The sequence below is a fragment of the Condylura cristata genome, unplaced genomic scaffold (genome assembly GCF_000260355.1).
Source record: "Condylura cristata isolate star-nosed mole 26May11 unplaced genomic scaffold, ConCri1.0 scaffold00005, whole genome shotgun sequence".
Taxonomy (NCBI): Eukaryota; Metazoa; Chordata; class Mammalia; order Eulipotyphla; family Talpidae; genus Condylura; species Condylura cristata.
In genome coordinates, this window is record NW_004567106.1 from 24,834,685 (window position 1) to 24,852,375 (window position 17,691).

General features: G+C 37.5%; 1 protein-coding gene across 1 annotated transcript in view; it reads left to right on the plus strand.

Moving 5' to 3' along the window:
* The first annotated feature begins 5,950 nt into the window (after positions 1-5,950).
* FAM221A (family with sequence similarity 221, member A) overlaps positions 5,951-17,691 on the plus strand; it is a 29,339-nt gene continuing 17,598 nt past the window's right edge. The window contains exons 1-4 of the mRNA XM_004677129.2: positions 5,951-6,052; positions 9,847-10,020; positions 12,978-13,168; positions 14,696-14,902. Coding sequence (XP_004677186.2) covers positions 5,988-6,052; positions 9,847-10,020; positions 12,978-13,168; positions 14,696-14,902 — 637 coding nt within the window. The 5' untranslated portion in view covers positions 5,951-5,987. The remainder of the gene's footprint in view (positions 6,053-9,846; positions 10,021-12,977; positions 13,169-14,695; positions 14,903-17,691) is intronic.

Here is a 17,691-nt window from a genome sequence, read left to right on the forward strand (position 1 = left end):
ATTCTTTTAATGTGACAATATTAGCTTCTGGCTTTTTGATACAACAAGATGTCCCAAGTCCAACTGGTACATTTCCTAGAATTGACTATCAAAACCACTTCTTCTAAGTCCTTTGAGTATAAAATAGTGTTTTGAAACCACAGTGTAGGATTGTTGTTGCTGCTGGATTATAATTGCCTTTTTATTTCTTCAGTGACAGAGCTAGAAAATATAACTTTAAAAAATTACACATTTCTATTGATATTTGCAAACACAATTTAAATAACAAAGTTTTAAATTGAACTTTTTAGATTGAGCGTGGTCTTTAACAGCTTTATAGTTCCTCACCTGTGGTATGTTAAATATGCATAAATTTGTTTCAAAACAATAATGGCTAAAATTAATGATAAGATTAATACATTAAACTAGATAATTTAAGATTTTTTTGCCTTTTAACTTTTCTTTTGTACTAGGACCATATCTCTGTAAGAATGGTACAATCAGAATACTTTGTTCTAAGATGATTGGGATAATTCTTTTCTTTGTGTGATTTTGTCACCAAACATATGTAGTTGTTAGGTTCACTTTCTGTATTGTTTTTTTTAAAATTCTAGATATTGAATCTTATTTCCTTTTTTTTTATTAAAAAGTTTATTTTTACATCATTGAATCTTATTTCCTTTTTAAATTAATTTTTTTGTGTGTGTTTTGCTTGCTGTATTCTTTTTGAAGGAGGTACTTGTTTGGGGGGGCACTAATTTTTTTCTTATGTTTTATTTTTATTTTTTTTCTTAGGACTTCTATTCAGTGTCTTTTCCTGGTTCCCCTTCCTCTTCCTGTTTTAAACTTTGGAGCATATCGTCACCTCTTCTCTATTTTTATTCACTTCCAAGTGAACTAATCTTCTCCCCTGGAATTTCAACTCTACCTATTTGCTAATCACTCTTGAATTTACATCTCCTGCCTGAAAGTTCTTTCTGAACTACACATGTAGTTATCCAACTTTTAATTCATCATCTCCAATGGGATGTCTAATAGGTAGGTTAAACTTCAGGTGCCCAAAAACAAACTCTCAATTTCTGTCCCACAATTCCTCCAATTCCCTTCCAGATCAATCAATGGAGACTTAATCTTGTTACACAGGCTAATACTTTGAAGTCTTTGCTTTTTAAAATTTTAAGTAAGGTAACATTTGTTATATTATTTAGGGGAATAGGTTCATATGTCAGAAGTCATTTTTTTTCACTTTTTAAAAAATTTTTATAACAGTTTATTTTTACATCATTTTGTACATTTTTTTTTCCATCTCAATTGTAATCCCTGCGGGTTTCCCATCACCAATTCACCCGTGTGCCATCAGCATAATTTCGTGCACTTCCCTCCCCACCCCCTCGTTTTTGATCCCATTCCCCACTCCACCCCCACAAAATGTCTCTGGTATATGGCTGTTCATTATTCTTGTTATTTTCTCGCCTGGTGCATTATACTCCTGCTATGAGTGAAACCATCCTGTATTTTTCTTTCTAGAAGTCATTTCTTATTTCACATAACTGATTTATTGTTATATCAGTTTCTACCTTTGAAATAAATCAAGAATCCAATCAATTCTTGATTTCTCATTGTTTCTACTGACATCACCACAGATTAAAATGCTGTAAATTCACTTGGTATAGCTTTACAACAGGTCTTCCTACTTCTAAGCATTCTTCTTTACAAGCTAGTCTCCATTTGGCTGTCACCAGGGCTCTCCCTGGTGGCGCAACGGGTTAAAGCACCTCATTGTGAAGCTCTCTAGCCAATGCAGCACAAGTTCCATGCCAGACCAGGGAGCTGACCCACATGGCCTGGCAGACCTTTCGTGATCCGCCTGCTACTCCCCTCAGCAGTGTAATTAGTCAATCTTCCTGTTCTGCTCCCCATTCTGTCTCTGGTGAATCCTCTCACCTACCACACCTCTGACCTGTACCCAGGTTCTGTAAGCATAAATAAATAAATCTTAAAAAAAAATTACTTAACAAAAATCATTACTTTTTTAATTATCTCAATCTGGGTTTGTGAAAAGTGGACAGAGGTATAGATGAAACCAGACTGATCATATAGTCCCAAATGTTGAAACATAACATTTGTTCTGTTATTTTTGTATATATTTTAAACATAAAACAGAATCAAAATTCTTTAAAGACTTTACCATTATCTATACCTGCACTAGTGTGATAGCCATCAGCATATGTGGCTATTAAGCACTGGAAATGTGCTAGCTTGAATTTAGATAAGCTATGAGTATTTAAAAAGTACACTGGACTATGGTGGTGCACATGGGTGAATTGGTGGTGGAAAGTTCACAGGGATTACAAATGAGATGAAAAAATGTACAAAATGAGGAATGATGTAATATATATATATATTTTTTTAAATACATTTTTTAACACTGGAGTTAAAGATTTAGTAATAAAAAAGTAAAATAACATTAAAATTCATTTCACTTCTTTCTTTTTACTTTAAAACATGACTCCTGGTTACCCTTCATCTTCCAAAGAATTTATCTACATAGCTAATACTATATTTCTATTAACTTCATAAGGTCTTATGATATCTGGCTCTGCTTCCTCCCTGACATTTCCCACACCTTCCTCACACCGCTCCAAAGATCTGATCTCTTTGCTTAAACAAAGCAAAATGCACTTCTACCACAGGATGTTTGCATTTTCAGATTTATTTGCTGGGGCAGTCTTTCTCAGTTTCTTTGTGGCTTACTCTATTGTTTCCTTCAGGATGATGCACAAGTCACCTATGTTTTTAGAGATAGTAAAATCTCCTGGGCCCTCCCTGGTGACACAGTGGGTTAAAACACAGCACTAAGAAGCTAAAGCCACTTCTGTATGAGTTCGATACCGCCAGCCCGGGAGGTGATCCACATGGCGTGGCAGACCTCTCCTGACCCGCCTCCTGCTCCTCTCAGCAGTGTACTTCGATGATCTGTCTGTTCTGCTCCCTACTCTGTCTCTGGTGAATCTTCTCACCGCACCTGCACCTCTGGCCTGTACCCCAGTTCTGTATGCACAAATAAATAAGTTTTTTTTAATAGTTTATTTTTACATCATTTTGTGCATTTTTCCATCTCAGTTGTAATCCTCTTGGGCTTCCCATCACCAAATCACCCATGTGCCATCACTATAGTCCAGTGCAGTTCCTTCCCCCTCACTATTTTTGATCCCCTTCCCCACTCCACCCCCACAAAATGTCTCTGGTGTATAGCTGTTTATTATTATTATTATTTTCTCATCTGGCCTATTATACTCTCCTGCTATGAGTGAAACCATCCGGTATTTTTCCTTTTCTTTCTGGCTTATTTTACTAAGCATGATCTTTTTCAGCTCCATTTTATTTTTTTGGGTGCTGAGTAATATTCAACTGTGTATATGTTCCACATCTTTTTCATTCACAAATAAATAAATCTTAAAAAAAAATCTCACTCCCTTTACCTTCTATTCCTCTTAATCTGCTTCCTCTTTCTTGATAGTTCTTACCATTATGCCTTTTCTGTTTTGTTCATTTGTCTTCCTATATCCTGAGCACCTAACATAATGCATGATACAGAATACATATTAGATAACAATTTGTGACACAGATGTCTATGTATGATGCAATAAGTTATTTCAAATTTAATACTGAATTGTCCTACAATAAGGTTCAGTTTTCCTAAATATATAAAAAGTAATATAAACTTTAATTTATTGTCAACTAGATGAAATCTCCTATGTAAGAAATCAGATTCTTTATAAAATGATGTGTAAGATAACTGTTTTATCTACTTCTAAAGAATTAAGACAAGATATGGGGCTCCCTGGTGTGCAAGGGGTTAAGTTTCAGCACTATCAAGATATTGGCAGCTACTGCAGCATAAGTTCTATCCCACAGCAGAGAGGTGGCCCACATGGCTCAGCAGACCTCCCCTGTCTCACCTGATGCTCCCCTCAGCAGTGTGTTTCAGCAGATCTGCCTGTTCTGCTCCCCACTCTGTCTCTGGTGAGTCCTCTCACTCCCCCCCTCACACCTCTGGCCTGTACCCCAGTTTTCCTATGCATAAATAAATAAATCTTTAAAAAAGATGATCAAGATACATGAAAAAAGAATGAACAAAAGAAAGCTGGTTAGAGTCAAGAAGAAGCAGTGCCAACAAATGGTCTGGACAGAGGTGGACAGACCCAAGCTAAAGTATGATCCATAATATAATTAAACACAAATGAAAAGAGGAGGCAGGAAAGATGCTTTCCTAAAGTTCATGCCCAGGGACAAACAGAAGTATTAACAATTATTTGAACAGGAATGAAGAAGAAAGCATCAAAGCTGTTGGAGACAGCTTTACAAAACCATCCAAATATGAAAGATTCATTAGACCAATGGGTTTATGTTTCATAAAGGCCTCCAGAACTAAATACAACCTGAATTAAAAGCCATCTTTTGCCTGCCAATACTTGGTGTAAAGAAAAATTCCTTATTCTGACTATATACAGTTTTGGATATTATTATGAAAGGTATGTCAACATGAGTGAGTTGGGCCTTGTGACACGAGGAGGCAAGGTTACCTGGAGGAAGTATGCCCAGGTTATCAACAGTTCTGAAAATGATGGATGCATAAATGCAGTCTTACTGGTTTGACAGCAGTTTCATAATTCTTGAAGTCTACACAAAAATCAGGAAAACTACAATTTCTCTGATATTTAGAATACTTCCAAACCACATGTCTGCCATCATCAAGAGAATATACATTCTATTGTAAAAATAATTAAAATGGCCTAGTTTTACAAATTATTTTTTGTTTTTGGGTCTGCTTAGACCCGACAAATTCATAAAATTGAATAATTAATAAAGAATTATAGAAAAATGAAATAGAACCAACAAGCTATAGGCCATTTTGGAATGTAAAATTTCAATAGGCAGAACTGACAAATCAGAACTAGTACTATATACTAAAGAGTGTAAGACTTAAAGTATGTCCTCAGTGATTTTGTTTTTTTGAGTATTACTTTGTATTAATTTAATGAAACTTCACTAAATGTGTATTGTATGTCAACACTATACCAACTACCCAGCTGGGGAAGTCAGCCACAGGATTATCAGTGACTTTCTGGAATAAATCCTCTTTTCTGTGTTATTAGTTTAAAGTGATCTGTAGATGTTCATCAGGTGTTGATGTTATCTACATCTTCATAAGGAACAAAATATCTCCCCAAGCATGAAGCAAGGCATTGCAATGGCCCTGAGGATTGTATTACAGTAGGCTAAATAGGCGAAAGGCTAAAGCAGATGTGTCCTGTTATGTTTACTGGCTCCACCAGTCCAGGGAAGAATAGATTTCCTACCCCCTTTTCAGGTTGCACAGCAAGATTAGGCCAAATTACCAACCCAATTGTATGGTAATTCAACTTTAAACTTCAAGATTTTATGGAGAATATTTCCAAAGTCTTAAATAAATCTTAACAAAATTGTTTCTAACTTGTTTCCCTGGACTTTCTTCCTTTGAATACCACGTTCATTTAGCACCACCCAAAGTACAAGAGATGAAACACCCTGGAATACTGGTTTTATATCACAGTTTTAAAAACTGTCAATTTTGAAAACACGGCTGGCAAGTTTCTGAAACTACCCAGAATCTTCTCAAAGCCGGCGAAAAACACAGGATAAAGAAACAAGCCGTTTTCTGAGCTTCTTGTTACTTTACAGAAAGACCTCAAAGTACGGAAAGAGAGAGGCGACAGAGAAAAGGCAAATAGCACTCCAGAGGGGCGGGGCCCTACAGCCGGACAGGGTGTTTCGCGCGCCCCGCAGCGGTGGCCGGTGGAAGCGCAGGCGCCCTGCGCCGTCGGGCGGTCGTCGACCGAGCCAATCCCGAGGCGAGCGAGAGGGGGCGCGGCCGGCCGAGGCGGGTTCTGGCTCCTCCCGGGTCCGCTGGTTCGCTGTGTGGATCCGGGCATGCAGCGCGGGCGCTTTTCGCTTCCCCACCGACCATGGAGCGGCTGACGTTGCCTCCCGGAGGCGCAGCGGCTGTTGACGAGTACCTGGAGTACCGGAGGTGAGGGGCGTTCTCTGGCGGGCAGGTCCCTAGAGGCTCGCTGGTGGCGTAGGTAGGAACCGGGCTGTAGCCTGGCCGGGCACAGCTTTTGGAGGAGGCTTACAGTGAGTTTCAGTTTCTTCTTTCTGTAATTAAATATTGTGATGATGTGCAGTTCTATACTAGTAGATCTCTTCCGAGGCCAATTAAGAGATGCTCCCCTCCAACCTCCGACCTAGACGGATTATTAACTCTAGATTTATCCAACCCCCCCCATGCCTATTACACATTGAATATTCGGGGCCTAAAGAAGCAGACATCAAATTTGCACATTAGTAAGAGGGTACACAAACTTCCAAATGTACACCCAACTCCGAGGTGTTGGTTTTAGGTAAAAGGAACATAATGGTGTAGTTTCAAGGTTTCTGGAGAAACTGGTCTTCCTGAAATTGGAAATGCTGCCATCCCTTTAGCTTGGGGGCAGGATTCACTTTCCTTGAGTCCTGACAAAGGCTGCTGCCCTGTGCTAAGTTTCCTAAGGGTTTTGACAGTTGGGAAACTGGGTGTGGGGGAATTGCTGGAGAAGGTCATGCTAGAAGATGCGGGAATGTGTTTAAAGGGGGAGTGAGGCAGTCACAATCGCACAAGGGAAACCTGAGTGAGAGGGGCGGACCAACTGCCCTGCTTAAAGGTGACTGTCCCAAATCACCCAAGAGTGTTGCGCCAAGCGAGTTCCCTAGCGAATTGTATTTCTTATGTTATGGTGGTATAGGCTTGGGTAACGGTTAAGATGTCCTGGTAATACTCAGCCAAAAAAGTGAGAGTGAGGAGCTTGATGGGTCAGGTCTCATTCTAGGTTCAGGTAGATCCAGGTAACTCCTGTTGTCCTGTCCTAGACCTGCTCCCACCTAGCTCTCAACCAGAGCTGAACCAGCACCCCCTTATCCCAAGTCTCTAGGTCCACCCTCCCCGCTCCCCCAAGCCTACCCTTCCAACAGTTGCTGGATACTTAGATATTTAGATAGGTCTCTTGCTTGATCCAGAAAGTAAGTAACCTGGAATAAATTTCTGCCAGAGATTATCAAGACATTTACTGACATCAGTATATAGGAAAGATGGGTTAGTTATGAAAGGACAGTAAAAGAGGTTGAAAGATGAATCTAGGTCAGGAACTCTCTTTACTCAAAGTTTTCCCAGATTCTGTCTTATTTAGGTGCTTTTGTGGGAGGCATTTGGAAGCAAAGTTTAGAACCTTGCTATTCAAAGTGTAACAACCAGGGACCAGTGGTATAGGAATCATCTGTGAACTTGTTACGCGTTGTTAGGCCTTTTTTTTTTTTTTTGAAGATTTATTTATTTATGCATACAGAACTGGGATACAGGCCAGAGCTACAGGGGCGTGAGAGCTTTCACCAGAGACAGAGTAGGGAGCAGAACAGGCAGATTATGGAATTACACTGCTGAGGGGAGCAGCGGTGGGCCAGGAGAGTTCTGCATAGCCATGTGGATCACATTGGGCAGGCGGGATAAGTCATGCTGAAGTGGCTTTCGCTTCTTAGTGCTGTGCTTTAACCCACTGTGCCACCAGAGAGGGCCCCATTCTTAGGCCTTTTAGTGTGAATCTGCATTTGAAAATACAGGTGATTCTGTCAATACAATTAAGTTTTCTGTGGTATTGGTTTAGAACTTAAATAGAAACGGTTCCATCCTTTATAATGATTTGCATTTATCTTAAGGTTTTTCTAGTACATGTCACACTTTTCAGTAGCATCACTAAAGTGAAATGAGTTTATCTCATAATTAAATGCCCTTTGTGTAGCTAAATTATTTAAGTAAGGAAGACTTTATAATTTCTGAACAAGCCTTTGCCAAAGACTTGAAAGTTTGAAAAAAAGGTATGAATTGCACAAATAATTATGTAGCATTCTGCAAACACTTTTTATTGCCTTCATAGGAGTATATTTTCAAAGAGAAATTTCTTCAAGTTTGAAAAAATTATATTTTTAATTATAGCCTTTTTAAAAAAATGTTTATTTTTACATCATTTTGTGCATTTTCCCATCTCAGTTGTAATCCCTGTGGGCTTCCAATCACCAAATCACCTGTGTGCCATCACCATAGTCTAGTGCATTTCTCACCCCCCTCTGTTTTTGATCCCATTCCCTATTCTCCCCCATAAAATGTCTCTGGTATATAGTTGTTTATTATTATTATTATTTTCTCCCCTGGTCCTTTATACTCCTGCTATGAGTGAAACCATCTGATATTTTTCCTTTTCTTTCTGGCTTATTTCACTAAGCATGATCTTTTCCAGCTTCATCCATGTTGCTGCAAAAAGCATGTTTTTATTTTTATTTTTTTGGATGCTGAGTAATATTCCACTGTCTTTTTAATCCAGTCATCCACTTTTGGGCATTTGGGCTGTTTCCATGTCTTTCCAATTGTAAATAAAGCAGCAATAAACATGGGGGTGCAGGTGTCTTTTTGAATCAGTGTTTTTGTGTCCTTTGGGAAGATACCTGGGAGTGGGATTGCTGGGTCATGTGAAGAAATTATTTTCCTTGTCTTCTTTTGCCAGAGAGGCCAAATCTTAATTTTCTTGTTGTGTCAAGTTTCAAGTTTCCCAAAGACCACCAAAGAGCCAATTCCGATGCAAAGCACAAGAGGGTCTTTACTGCAAGCTCGAGCCTGGGCTCCCAACATGCACCAACGCAGTGGCTGAAGTTTAGAGCCCTGAGCTGAGGAAAGGCAGGGTTTTTATTACAGAAGAGGGGAGTTTCAGCCCGGCAGAGGGGATTTTTTGCTCAGCAGTACATTGATTGGTAGACATTGAGCAAAGTTATCTTGTCTTAACCCAGTTGATCTATGCATGTAAGATGTGACCTTCACTACTCAACCTGCCTACCTTAGGGCATCTGGTGCTTTCCTGATATGTACTGGTTACTTGCCTACTTGCTAATTGGCTGTTGCTATGGGATGATCAAGATTAGGACATTTACAGTTAAACTCGTCGGCCTTGGCGCCTTGTTGATAACTAAACTTAGGCCTGGCTGTTTCAGAAGCATTCTGAAGCCTGTCATGGTGTCAGTTTGGTCTTTCATTCTAAGATATTAAGAAATAGAGGCAACTTAAGTTTTTACCTAAAGTTTTCAGGTCTCACTTCTGGAATTAAACATTGATGCACCTGACTACTTAACACACAGGTATTAGCTTGAACTTGTGTAGACTTAAGGGTATTTGCACAGATACAAGGGTGTTTGTGGTTTTGTATATTTTCATAAAACAAAAATAAAGTATACTTTTTCTTAAAGTGTAGATCTTTGCAACATTGTCATCATAACCAATGCCCTTTGCTTTTATTCTGTCTGAATTTAAACTCCTGACTTAGATTTGGGATCAGGTATGGACATTAATTTTACTGTCTTTTAGCAAAGGAAAATGTTTACTTTCTTTAATGTTCTATTTAATGGAGAAAAATGTTAAAACTTTTAGTAGTTTAGGTTCTAGCTATTAATGAGAAGAGTGAGCATGTTGTTTCAGAATGAAAGGAGAAATTGAGATGATTATATAACAAACCTCAGTAAAATCAGATGTTATGAATTTGTTGATTTTATTTTTTGTGATCATTTATATCACAAAACAAAGCTTTCTTAGGAAGAATATATCATTTTACTGTTACCATATGACTAAAGTAAAACAACAAGATTAAAGTGCCTTTTCTTTTGTATACATGTTGCCTAATTTTAGAATTTATGATTTTTCACCTGAAGGATACATATTCAAATCTTAAGAAACATTTCTTTTTCCTTTGGTAGAATTGTTGGCGAGGATGATGGAGGGAAACTTTTTACTCCTGAAGAATATGAAGAATATAAAAGAAAAGTTTTACCTATGCGCTTACAGAACAGATTATTTGTGAGCTGGCGATCACCAACTGGAATGGATTGTAAACTTGTGGGTCCAGAGACACTGTGTTTTTGTACACATAGGTAAGATATTTTACTGGCAAGTTTTCTGACGACTAGAAAATATAAAACTGTATCAGATCATATCATCTTTCTAGTTATAACATTATTTGTGGCCAGTGGGAAACATCTTAAAGTAGAACTTCAAATAATATTTTAGAAATTATCGAAAGCTTTTATTATTATTATTTTTTGTGCTGTAATAAAAAAAATTTCTGTATGTTCTAGTAGAACTCATTATGGAGCCCATCACTTTAAGCATCTCTTCTATTGATAAAGAGATATTGGTACCCTTGTGACTTTGCCAGAGGTCTTTCAGTCAGCTGGGGAGCCCTCCACTGGACAAGGTAGAACTCAGTCATCAGATTGCAAAACTGCTTAAGAGTTGCTTGTGTTGACTTGACTGAACAGGTAACCAGTCTATAAATAGGAGCATTGTTCCTAGCTTACTAATCTCCCTCTGTAGTTTAAGATATGTATTGAAGGCCTCCCTGGTGGTGCAAGGGGTTAAACACAGCACTATGAAGCTATCCATAACCACTGCAGCACAAGTTCGATCCCCAGCCAGGGAGCTGACCCACATGGCACAGGAGGCCTCTGCTGTTTTGAGGGCTGCTCCCCTCAGCAGTGTTTTTCAGTGGATCTACCTATTCTGTTCCCTGTTCTGTCTCTGGTGAACCCTCTCAAACCCCCTGACCCCAATCTCTGGCCTGCACCCATGCTCTTGTGTGCATGAATAAATAAATCTTAAAAAAAAAAAAGAAGTGTATTGGGTTTGTTTCTTTAAACAAAGATATAAACATATATAGAATTTTATTATTAATAATCATGTTCCCAAAAAAGTACATGAAGGAAAGTAAATATATGAGGATCCCGTCATTGGTGTGTGTTGCTTGTACCTGCGGTTTGCGATGGGTGTGTTCATTGTCTTCTACTTTAAATTTTACTACTGTCACAGGTCACAACTCGGACAAACCTGCTTTGTGAGGAAAAAACACTGACTACATGTATTTTTATATTATATGTGTGTTTAGGTAACAACTAGAACTTTCTGTTACAAAGGAGCCATGGAAGGAGAATCGCCCTGTTTCTGGGTCTCTTTCATGAGGGACTCTTTTGTAGTTGCTATTTACAGACTTAAGTTTGCCAAAGGTTGTTAGGCAGTTGCTAGGATGAGTAATGTTGTCTATAGTTTGACTTTACATTTCTTTAGCAACGCCAGCTGAAAGCACTGGAGAAATGGAGGATGAGGGATTTGTTGTTATTTTCGAGAATTGAAGAGGAGTTTGGCAAATTTATATTAATTTTATAACATACACTCCTATGAATTTAGTACCAATTTCTTATTTGTATACATCATGGGATTAGCTCAAAATTGACCCAACCCGACTTTATTGGAAAAGTTCTGAGATGTTTACGGGGGAGTTCCCCTACCACGTGCTTGCCCCCCCCATTATAAAAGTGAAACATGGAAATGTAGAAAGTGAAGAAAACTTACTATGAAAGCCAGCTGCTGATTATACACTTTACTATATTTGTGTAATTTTTTCCTTTATATTAATCATTTAATTATTAATTATGTATGTATAAACATTAAACCAGTTTTTCATGATAGAATCACAGGAATGTTTTCACATTGTTATGTAGTAATTATAAACTGGATTTTAAATGCCTCAATATGTTAGCTAAATCAGTGGGCTGCATTGTGTGTAACTCATATAGCTATGAGGTAGTCTCAAGGGTATTAGGGCAGGTTAAGGGAAGGAAGCACTCCAATTCTGGCTCTTCATTGACCCATTCTGTTTTTATATATTTTATGTATTATGTTTCTGTAAAGGACTGAATTTGAAGAAAGGGCTTCACTGTTAAAAAAAAAATTGGAAACTATTGTCTAGTATTTTATTTATTTCTTCCTTTATTTGTATGTATATGTATGTTTATGTTTTTTGATACTGTAAGTACTGTTGCTAATACCACTGCTACTGGAAGTTCTTTTATTATTTCCCCCCTTCCCAAAGGAACTATCTAGGTTAAAGGATAGATTTTTTTTAAAAGTTTCTGCAAACTTTAAACAGGATTGGTTCTTTTGTAATACTCCTGACAACACTGTGAATTACATATAGTTTCAAAAAACTTTAGCTCTTTGTGCTAATTGAAAAATGGTGTCAGTCTTATTTTGATATCTGTTAACTTAGAATAATATTGAAAGTTATAAGTGTCTTGTCTTGTTTAAGAAAATTGCAGGTATATTAGTGAGAACTTTAACTCTTAACATGCTTATAATTTATTTGGAAGTTAAAAGTTAAATTACATTGAAATAAGTTACATTAATATTTATTGTACACAAAATTTATATGTATTGAACATTTCTCATAGTTTTAGGTTATGCTTCCGTATAAAAGATGCTGTAGTGGTATCTTAAGGGGATTATATATTTTGGGGGGTTATATTGCTGTGAAATTTTTTTTTATAATTTTAAAAATATTTAATCTTTTATTTTATTTATAATTTTTTAAAGATTTATTTATTTATGCATACAGAACTGAGGTACAGGTGCAGGGGTGGTGAGAGGATTCACCAGAGACAGAATGGGGAGCAGAACAGGCCAACTGAGGAAGTACACTGCTGAGGGGAGCAACAGGCCGGTCAGAAGAGGTCTGCCACGCCATGTGGGCTGGGGACCGAACTCACGCTGAAGTGGCTTTAGCTTCTTAGTGCTGTGCTTTAAACCCGCTGGGCCTCTAGGGAGGGCTCTGCTGTGAAATTTTTAAATAGGTAAAACAAAATCTAAGAGTGAAGATTTTTTGTTGAAGCAACATAGCTGACAGAAATACCATATGTAGGGGAGTTTATTTTCACCTTACAAACGAGGACAATGAAATAAATACAATAGAAAACATCCCTTAATAGAAAGAAATTGCAATTTTTGTATTTATATTTCTTTCCTTTTATTTATTTATTTATTTATCTATTTATTTTAGGTATAAACAACATAAAACTGACTTTGAAACAATTCCACAGCAGCGTCCCATTAGTCTGCCTTGCCGAGTGACAGGCTGTCTGTGCAGGTCTTTCGTTTATGTCCCTCTCAATGGCACACAGCCCATTCGCTGCAGATGCAAGCACTTCGCGGATCAGCATAGCGCTGCTCCTGGCTCCGCCTGCAATACTTGTGAGTTCCATTGCTAGAGAAGCACAAACAGAATGTTTTTCTTTATCGACTATGTAATATATGTATGTGCCCTTTTTATTAAGCCGTAGTATCCATATTAAACAACTGAGGAAAATTTAATGGATAACCACTCAAAATTTTTATTTTTTGTGGAAAAGGTCATAAAGTTATTTGTGTGTTTGGCTATCACCAATCCTGGTCTCATGTAATTAAACTAAGTTAAGAAAATAGTAATGGATCTTAATAATCATTAGACTTGATTTGATTCAAATTTTTGAATCGGGAGTTTAATCAACTAAATTCTATTAGCTTTTTTCTTTTAATAAAAGAATTTTGTAGGTCAAAACTTTTTTTGTGATTTTTCTGGTTGATTATTATATTATTACTTAAGAGAGACTGATAGAAAAGCAAAATGTAGCTTTGGTATTTATAACACTTTATATGCAATACCATTTTTACCCTGATACCTAGACCCAAATTCCATATGTCCTTTCAGTTAATCATTGCTTGATCATCCTTTAAAAAATGGTGAAATAGTATAGTAGTTTTCTTCAGGCGATAGTTTTCAAATTGTTTTTACAGTAGTTTGAATTCAATACTAAATTCTATGAAAAGGGTCATAACAGTATTTTTAATGACTCGGCAGAAATATATTTTATTGTTTAAGTAGTTGCATAAAACATTTATTATTTGCCTTGGTTCCTCTTCACATCTGTCAGATGTTAAATGAGTAACAATTTTATCAGTGGTTTATTCTGGCCACTATTTCAACATGACTTTTTTTTTTTTAAAATATAACATTACTAATATAGGATTTCTAGAATATATAGCTTATCCATTTCAAGAGTGCACTTTAATGGTTTTTGATGTATTTACAAAGTTGTGCAACCATCACCACAATAGATTATAGAACATTTTTGTCACCCCCCTAAGCTCCATGTTTATTGACAGTTTTTCCATATTGTTCCCTCACCATAACCATAGGCAACCAATAATCTACTTTTTGTCTATGGATTTGCCTATTTTAGACATTTCATGTAAGTGGAATCCTACAATATGTGATCTTTTGTGATGGACATCTTTCACTTGGCATTAAGTTTTTATGATTCACCCACAATGCACCATATATTAATACATCTTTCATTTTTATTGTTAAACAATATTTCATTGCATCTCTTCAGTGTCTGTGGGTTAGCCTTTTAATATGGCTTTTATGGGGAATTGATTCATAGGGAGTTTTCCACTTATCTCCTCACCTGGCTCAGGTCATAAAACTGAGGACAGGGCCTGCATTTTCACTCTCCAGTGGTTAATCCAAGTTAAATACTTACCCTTTTCCCACTTCAGCATCTTTTATAAGTAAGGATAGCAGCTGGGAGGAAGTTCAGGGACTGGTGGATAGTTATGGGGCCAGAGAACAGTGGTAAACTATCTGACTTCAGGTGACTTTGGCTAGATGAGTGTTTTCAGGGCTGAAGGCTCAGTACCTATATCTAAAAACATTTAACACTTTACATCTTGATTCAGGTTCCAAGTGTTCAGGATTCCATAGCTGCTTCACTTGTGCTTGTGGTCAGCCTGCGTATGCCCATGACACAGTAGTAGAAACTAGGCAAGAAAGACTGGCTCAGGGAAAACCAGTGGGACAGGATGTTCCTTATGCAGCAATGGGAGGATTAACTGGCTTCAGCTCACTAGCAGAAGGCTACATGCGGTTAGATGACAGTGGAATTGGTAAGTGATGATATGTGAACTGTGATCATGTATATTGTTTTTATGTATGCTAACAATGGTGATGCTTTATATTTGTTAGGATTTTATGTTCATCTTTTGTTTTTTCTTCCAGAAAGCATTTGATCATTTTTAAAAATATTTTTTGGAGAGATCTTACTGCTTTTCTACAATATATGTTTTATAGAAATAAAGAAAACACAAAAGCAAAAAAATCATTCCTATCCTAATACTTACTATCCAAATTCCAAACCCCAATCCATTGCAATAACTGAATAATTTTTCTTTTGCTTAATATGGTACAGTTTACTTGCTATTCTATTGTGTATATAATTTTTGCTATCTCATTTTGGAAACATAGGCATATATGCTCATGTGTACATATGCGCATGTGTATACAAAAAGTTATGACATTCTATGCACCCATATATGCATGCATATATGTGTACACACATATCTCTGCTTGCATATCTAAAAAGTTTAAAGTAATATAAAGAAAAATTAGACATATCTCAAACTATTGAGGGTAGCTCCATCTGCCGGAGAGTTGGGTGGGATTAGGGAGATTAATATAGTTTGATATATTTTAAATATTTAAGCTTTCTGGTGCATTTTTATTTATTTATGCGTACAAGAACTGGGGTACAGGCCAGAGGTATGGGGGTATGAGAAGATTCACCAGAGATAGAGTAGAAGCAGAACAGGCAGATGTACTGAAATATACTGCTGAGGGGAGCAGCGGGTGGGTTAGGAGAAGTCTGCCCCCCATGTGGGTCACCTCCCTGTCTAGGGACCGAAGTCATACTATAGTGGCCCTCCCTGGTGGCACAACAGGTTAAAGCACAGCACTATGAAGCTAGCCAGCTGCAGCTGCCGCAGCCTGAGTTTGATCCCCAACCAGGTAAGTAACCCACATGGTGCAGCAGACCTTTCCTATCTCTCCTGCTGCTCCTCTCAGCAGTGTACTTCGTCCGTCTGCCTGTTCTGTTCCCCACTCTCTGGTGAACCCTCTTACTGCCTTGAAACCTGTGGCCTGTACCCCAATTCTGTATGCATAAAAAATGTATTATTTTACTTTATTTGTTACAAAATTACATAAAAATACAAATTATTTTTTCTTGTGTAGAGAATTCAAATAATAAAAATGAAGTGCAGGCCCCCTCTCCAACACATTTCTTTACCTGACATTCTCTCCCAGAGGGTACTATGTTGACATCAATTGATCTGTATTTTTAAAAAACTACATTTTGTAGCTTCTTTTTAATTTAAACAATTTTGAGGCACTGTTATGTCAATACCACAAATTTATGTAATTCTTTTTAATAGATTGTTTCAATTTTTTTTTAAAAAACAATACTATCTCCAAAATTCTTGAACTTGCTTCCTTACTTATTTTCCTTCTCAGTATTGTATATTGAAAAATCCTGTTTTTCAATGATACAGAAAAGTAGAATTGTTGGGTATATGTGTGTGCACATATGAAATTCTAATACATTTGGCCAGATGCCCTAAAAAAATACAGTGTTGGCCCTCCCTGGTGGCGCAGCGGGTTAAAGCACAGCACTGAGAAGCTAAAGCCGCTTCTGCATGAGTTCGATTCCCGCCTGCCCCGGAGGTGACCACATGGCGTGGCAGACCTCTCCTGACCCGCCCGCTGCTCCCCTCAGCAGTGTACTTCGTCGATCTGCCTGTTCTGCTCCCCACTCTGTCTCTGGTGAAGTCTTTCGCCACCCCAGAGTCTCTGGCCTGTGCCCCAGTTCTGTATGCACAAATAAATAAATCTTTAAAAAAAAATTAAAAAAAAAATACAGTGCTTTGTTTATATTTCCTGTAATGATATTTTAGCTTATTTACTTCATCATATTTATGCTGTTTGCTGATATTATTAAACTTAATTTTTTTCCAGTATTATGTGTGGAAATGTTTCCATTGTTTCAGTTTGATTTTCCTGGTTATTGGTGAGATGAGTAAAGTAAAATGGTGAATTTTACTTTTGGTGAATTGCCTGTTCTTATACTTTTTTTTTTAATTTGTTCATTTTTTAAAAAGATGTATTTATTCATGTCTATAAGAGCTGGGGTGCAGGCCAGAGGTGCAGGGCATGAGAGAATTTACCAGACAGAGAGGGGAACAGAACAGGCAGATCCACTGAAACACACCGCTGAGGGGAGCAGTGGGCAAGACAGGAGAGGTCTGCTGTGCCATGTGGGTCAGCACAATCCCCAGAGGGGATTGAACTTGCTACAGTGGCTATAAGTTGCTTCATGAGTTGTTTCTTAACCCGTTGAGCCACCAGGAAGGCCCCTACTTTTTTTTGTTTTTATCCTTTTTCATTGACTTATAGGAAGACTTTTAAAATTTAAATTAAGCCTTTGTTATTCAATTTGTAAATATTTACTTCCAATATGTCATTTGGTCATTTGGTTTTTAGCTTTTTTTTTTTTTAACAGGTTTGTGTGTGTGTAAGTGTAGAAAAATGGGTATAAGCCAGAGGGTTGGGGAGTGGGGTGGCAGTGAGTGAGCAATTCACTAGAGACAGAGTGAGGATCAGAACAGGGAGATTTACTGAAATACACTGCTAAGGGGAGCAATGGATGAGAACAGGAGGCATATATTGTGCCATATGTGGTTTAGCGACTTGACCAAGGATGAAACTCAGGCCATAGGAGTGATAGCACTGAGACTTAACCTCTAGGCTACCAGGGAGGCCCCTAGTTTTTAAATTATGGATGTTAATAATCCTCCTCCAATTTTATTAAATATGCTCTCCTTCATTTTATTGATTTTTTTTT